Source organism: Glossina fuscipes, unplaced genomic scaffold (genome assembly GCF_014805625.2).
Source record: "Glossina fuscipes isolate IAEA_lab_2018 unplaced genomic scaffold, Yale_Gfus_2 53319, whole genome shotgun sequence".
Classification (NCBI taxonomy): Eukaryota; Metazoa; Arthropoda; class Insecta; order Diptera; family Glossinidae; genus Glossina; species Glossina fuscipes.
This window is the reverse complement of record NW_023999971.1, coordinates 4,973-9,934: the sequence shown is the minus strand read 5'-3', so window position 1 is coordinate 9,934 and position 4,962 is coordinate 4,973. Positions and strand designations below refer to the sequence as shown.

The 4,962-nt window shown below is 34.1% G+C and overlaps 2 protein-coding genes across 2 annotated transcripts in view; both read right to left on the bottom strand.

Annotated features, from left to right (window-relative positions):
* Nucleotides 1–170: 170 nt before the first annotated feature.
* On the bottom strand, nucleotides 171–959 carry LOC119643085. The gene is made up of 3 exons (XM_038042432.1): nucleotides 855–959; nucleotides 533–781; nucleotides 171–472 (listed from the first exon to the last, which is right to left on the bottom strand). Exons 1-3 carry the CDS (start codon nucleotides 910–912, stop codon nucleotides 381–383), a joined length of 399 nt encoding a protein of 132 aa, XP_037898360.1. The 5' UTR covers nucleotides 913–959; the 3' UTR covers nucleotides 171–380.
* A 2,975-nt stretch (nucleotides 960–3,934) lies between these two features.
* LOC119643087 (serine protease Hayan-like) overlaps nucleotides 3,935–4,962 on the bottom strand; it is a 1,122-nt gene continuing 94 nt past the window's right edge. The window contains exons 2-5 of the mRNA XM_038042434.1: nucleotides 4,782–4,934; nucleotides 4,610–4,710; nucleotides 4,385–4,551; nucleotides 3,935–4,330 (exon numbers count right to left, since the gene is read on the bottom strand). Coding sequence (XP_037898362.1) covers nucleotides 4,160–4,330; nucleotides 4,385–4,551; nucleotides 4,610–4,710; nucleotides 4,782–4,934 — 592 coding nt within the window. The 3' untranslated portion in view covers nucleotides 3,935–4,159. The remainder of the gene's footprint in view (nucleotides 4,331–4,384; nucleotides 4,552–4,609; nucleotides 4,711–4,781; nucleotides 4,935–4,962) is intronic.

The window sequence follows — 4,962 nt, the reverse complement described above, 5'->3', positions numbered from 1 at the left end:
TTTTTTGTGATTTAAAATATATAAGAATACGCATCAGAGATGCAAAACTATATGTTCGGAAAGCATATATATATACATATACATATTAAATATTTATTTAAAATATATTTATATGTATATATACATATAATATATACATACATATATAAATTATGACCGAGTATAATATTCTTACTTATTCTCTTATATGAACTCTTGTTTTGAAAGAAACCATGACGCTTGCTCTCATTTGTGAATATATGCTTACCGTCATGAACCATGTATAAAAGATTCGGTCATGACCGAATATAATTTTCTTGCTTGTTTTCATTATTATTTGCATAAATTTATCAGTTTATATAAATGTTCAGTCTTTTTGACGAAAACTAAGATCAATTCTTTTACATTGCACTTACCATAAATGGAAATTCTCTCACTAAGACTTTTTTGCCATGAGTTATCGATTTCCTAGAAGTATAATATCGATCACACACTGCGTTAAATTGTGAGTAAATGAAATAATTATATTAATAAGCGTTAGCATTTTACATACTTTCCTTGGCTAAGGTTTTATTAGTTGTCGCAGGTTCCTCTTTCACAACGCGTACTAATAAATTCGACATTAAACAGCAAATCTGAAGAATTCCATTCGCATCTCTATCGCATTGATCATCGTAGAAATGAATAATATTTTTTTTGGGTTTACAAAAGGTATGAGGAACACATATACTGGGTTCGCCGCTGGTATTACAATCGTGTAGAGTTTCATTATTTTTATCCGCATTAGACGATTCAATTAAGCCTTAAATTATTTATTGTATTATATTGTGTTTTCTATATTTATTTATTTATTTATTTTAATTAAATTTAAATACCTTTGACCAAAATAATATGAAATACGAACTTAATTGAAAATATTTGTTTTAAATGCATTGCGTAATTTATTAAGTGTATGCACTAAACGCGAGAAGAGTTTTTCAACTAAAATACAATTAATCAGCGAACGGATGTAAATAGATTAGGATTCAATTTCCTATAATTATATATGTATATAAACAAAATCAAAAAGTTTTACAAATGCTTTGTATTAGGGAAATGGGTTGTTCCTCATGAAATCTTTTGCTAATAAATGGGAATTTTGCAGATACTCTCTCCCGCGTGAATTTATTTATGTAAATGCATGTTTTCTACGAAACTTTTATTCTAATGAGGAGATGTGGAAAGGGCGGAGGAGGGGGGGAGGGGGGCGCCCTATAATATTTCGTTGGAAAGCTTTCCCCTCTTAGTAATCATACCAAACAATCTTCTCATGCCTATACATTCTCGAATATATACAAGATATATCCGATAAGCAAACTAGTGCTACTAAGTGATGCGATGTAAGGTCCGTCATCATAGGAGTCATCTTTTTTTATCACGATTTTGCAACAGTCACCATAAAAAGAATCATTGCCCTGACCTATTGCAGAGATTAAACTTTCTACAACATCATCACGATGGCTAAGACGGATCATTGACCGGATGGATAACCTTATATGGGTTAGGACAATTTTTAAGAGTAACTACCGCAGAACCAGCGTAAATAAACAATCAGTTATAAGTAGATATTCCATCCAGTGTCCTTTAGTATCGCCGGACATACGGGTCTACCTCGACTGCCTTATCGAATAAAATCCAGAAAATCATACATTTCTATATAAACACTTGCTCGACCATCACTGACCCAACTTAGTATATATCAGGTCGACATCGGCCACTTTCGCTTAGGTGCATTATGAACTTGAAATTGGGCAAAAATGTAAATAGCCTGTGGCGTCTTTGAAACTAGTTTCTATATATTTTAGAAATATTGGAAAAAAAAATCTAATATTATTTGATTATATAGGCGTGGTCAATTTTTTTTGATTTTTGCACAAGTACTACAGCATAGCCCATAACGTATACATTTAAATTTTTGTACATTTACCTATTGTAGTGTGTTTATGAGTAATGAGTAAACAAAAATTGGTTTTTCCTGCTTTGGGAAAATACTGGGGTTTTCCCAGCTTAGGTTGTGCCGTACCTTAACCCATTTTCAGTACCAAACAGTGTGCAAGAATTGCCATTATTTTTGCCAAATCTTAAGTCAATAGTAAAATAATTTTTATGACCGAGAGAATGTTTACACTAGACATTGCACAGGCGGACAGGTGGACATGCTTAAATCGATTTAGAATTTGGTGTGACTTCTGTAAATTTTTGTCTCGCACAAAATTTCGCAACATAATGATACTTGGGTATTCTTAATGGATGGAAAGAATTTTCATCGGATGGGCCAAAGTTTTGAACGTCTTCGAACAGTAAGCCTTCGTTCGACAAAGCGGTCTAAGTTTTAATAGTCTATCATGAAAATTGGTCCGTAATAACAATTTAACATACAACTTATTTGTATCAAATTGAGAAAACATAAGTTTATTTTTTGGATCCCACACCCTATAAGAGTTCTTAAGACCCTTTCTACAGCAAAGATGTAGAATTTTTAATATTTTACGATGGGTAATCTGACATAGAAGGCACCTTTGGTCCATGTAAGCCTATTAGATCGGTAAAGAATTATGCGGGGACAAAATCCAATTTTTACTACTTGACTATCTTTAGTTCGCGTTTCGGGCACGTTCACTGGGAAATGCTGGACCATGGTATGATTTTCAATGAACTCTTGTATTAGGTAATATAATGTCCGGTTCTGTGCTAGGTTTTTTTTTGTGGCGAAGACTTGTGGATTCCCTGCTATAGTTGCAGTGGCTGTTGTATGTAATAGTAGCCAATAACCGCCGCACCAGAGAACATTTCTGCACATTTCCACTAAAGCCAATCTTACAATTATCTTCGAAGGAATAAATAGTGCCCTAAACGATTTTACATAATGCGTGAAGTAGATGCAACTGTCACCTGTGAACACAATCGTTTTGTTTAATTAAATTAAAAGTTAAATAACCAGTGAAATGAATAGCAGTGATGAACATTTAAAGTTTATTAAATATATTTCAAGCTTTGAGTAGAGTAAAGGCGATAAGAGATATGCCGCGATTTACTCATCGATTTAATTGCTCAATGCTTTTTAATCCACGACGTGATTATGCGATAATAAATTAAAATTTTTGTTTACTAATCATAGTTCAATTCCCTTAAAGTGCAATTAGACGAGACTTTGTACCAAATGTAACGACAAACGCTACCGTTACAGAAAATTTCTGATCATAGATGATATTAAAGCAACTAAAACTGTCCATTGGGCTACCGTTAATGACACAATGGCACTTAGTTTTTCCCCAACAAAGTAACAAAGACAAAGGACATAGATTGTAATTGACGCATTTAAACGTTGACATGCGCCTTTGTAAGGAGAGCAATGAGCGGGCGCTGAATCTCGCATCCCCTTCACCATGTTTTTCGCATTCTACTCTCCAAGTTCTTTTATTTGATACCCGTATCGCTAGTATTACTAAAAACAAATTAACCGCGATGTCCACCATAATCATTTTAGAATTTACCCATTTTAACAAAAAAATCAAATTTTGATGTACTACAATATTGGATAGTCGGTCCTGCTTTGTGCGAGTTTTGTGCAGGGACTATAGCATCGCCTGTAGAAGATACGTTTTACTTTTTAAAGATTTATTTGCAGCACGACATATTCTTATTTTACGTGATGCTGTAGACATGTCATTCCACCGATTTGGCCCATTTTTTATGCCAAACTGCTTGCAAGAATATTCAATGTTTCTTCTCATTTGAAAGCTGATAGGTTCACTTATGCGGCCAAGAGAACGTTTGCAACAGACCTTGTATAGAGGGGCGGACGAACAGGCGGACAGGTTTGGTTCGATTCAGAATTGGTGCTGACCAAAAATATGTATACTTTATGGAATCTTTTAAGCTTCCTTTTATGGAATCATCATTTTATGCACATAAATTTTAATTCTTTTTGAAATATTTTATTTAATAATTTTACTTGTGGAAAATAAAATGAACTCGAGTTCCATGATTTGCTTAGTTACAAAAACAGCTCTATAGATATAGCAAAAGAAATTAGATAAATTTTCAATAGCTTAACCTAATCTTCTCATTCCAGCTATAATCTTCATAACAAATCTGACATTCCATAAGTTTAAAGCAGTGAAACTATCCGTTTATTGCTTTATGCCCATCTCTCATCCGGCCAGATAATCTCCTCTATCCAGGAAATGTATTCGGAGACTCTGGTGTATATACCAGGCATTCCTGATGCACAGCCAACGCCAAACGAAGTAACACCAACAATATATGGTTTTTCAAGGATTACCTTAACTAGGGGTCCACCAGAATCACCCTGTCAATGAAAACAAGTTAACCTCACGTTAATTAATACTTATGTCTATAGTACTTGGCAAGTGTCTCTTAGATTCTCTGGATCTATGGCACAGATAAAATCTTTTGATATACCGTTCCTAAGATTACGAGATAGCTCGTCAGGTGGATAATCTTGTTCACATTGGCTTTGCGTATAAACCTTCAGAGTGGCTTTTAACAAATCTTCAGACGCAATACCGGCTAAAAAGATGAAATATCATTACTTATGGTTCTCGTTTTACTATTCATTTCAACTAACCGAAAGAGGTGTGTCCATAGCCTAAAACAATTGCATTATCGGTATCACCTATGCGATCAGGTGTCCAAAGACATGCTGCTCCTTCAAATTTAGAAGTTGGGCTAGAAATACAACAGCCATTGCTTTCTCAGTTAGTTTCTTTTTATTTTTCTATTCATACAAATACACTTACATTCTATACTCGGCCAGTTTGACTAATGCTATGTCATTATAGGATGATGGATATTCGTAATCATGATGTTCGATACACTCGGCGATTTCAATATTTTGTACATTAGGATCAGCAAGGCTTATACCACCCGCTCGCACAACAGAAGGCAAACCGCTAGATTGTTAAAATAGCAACGAAATTA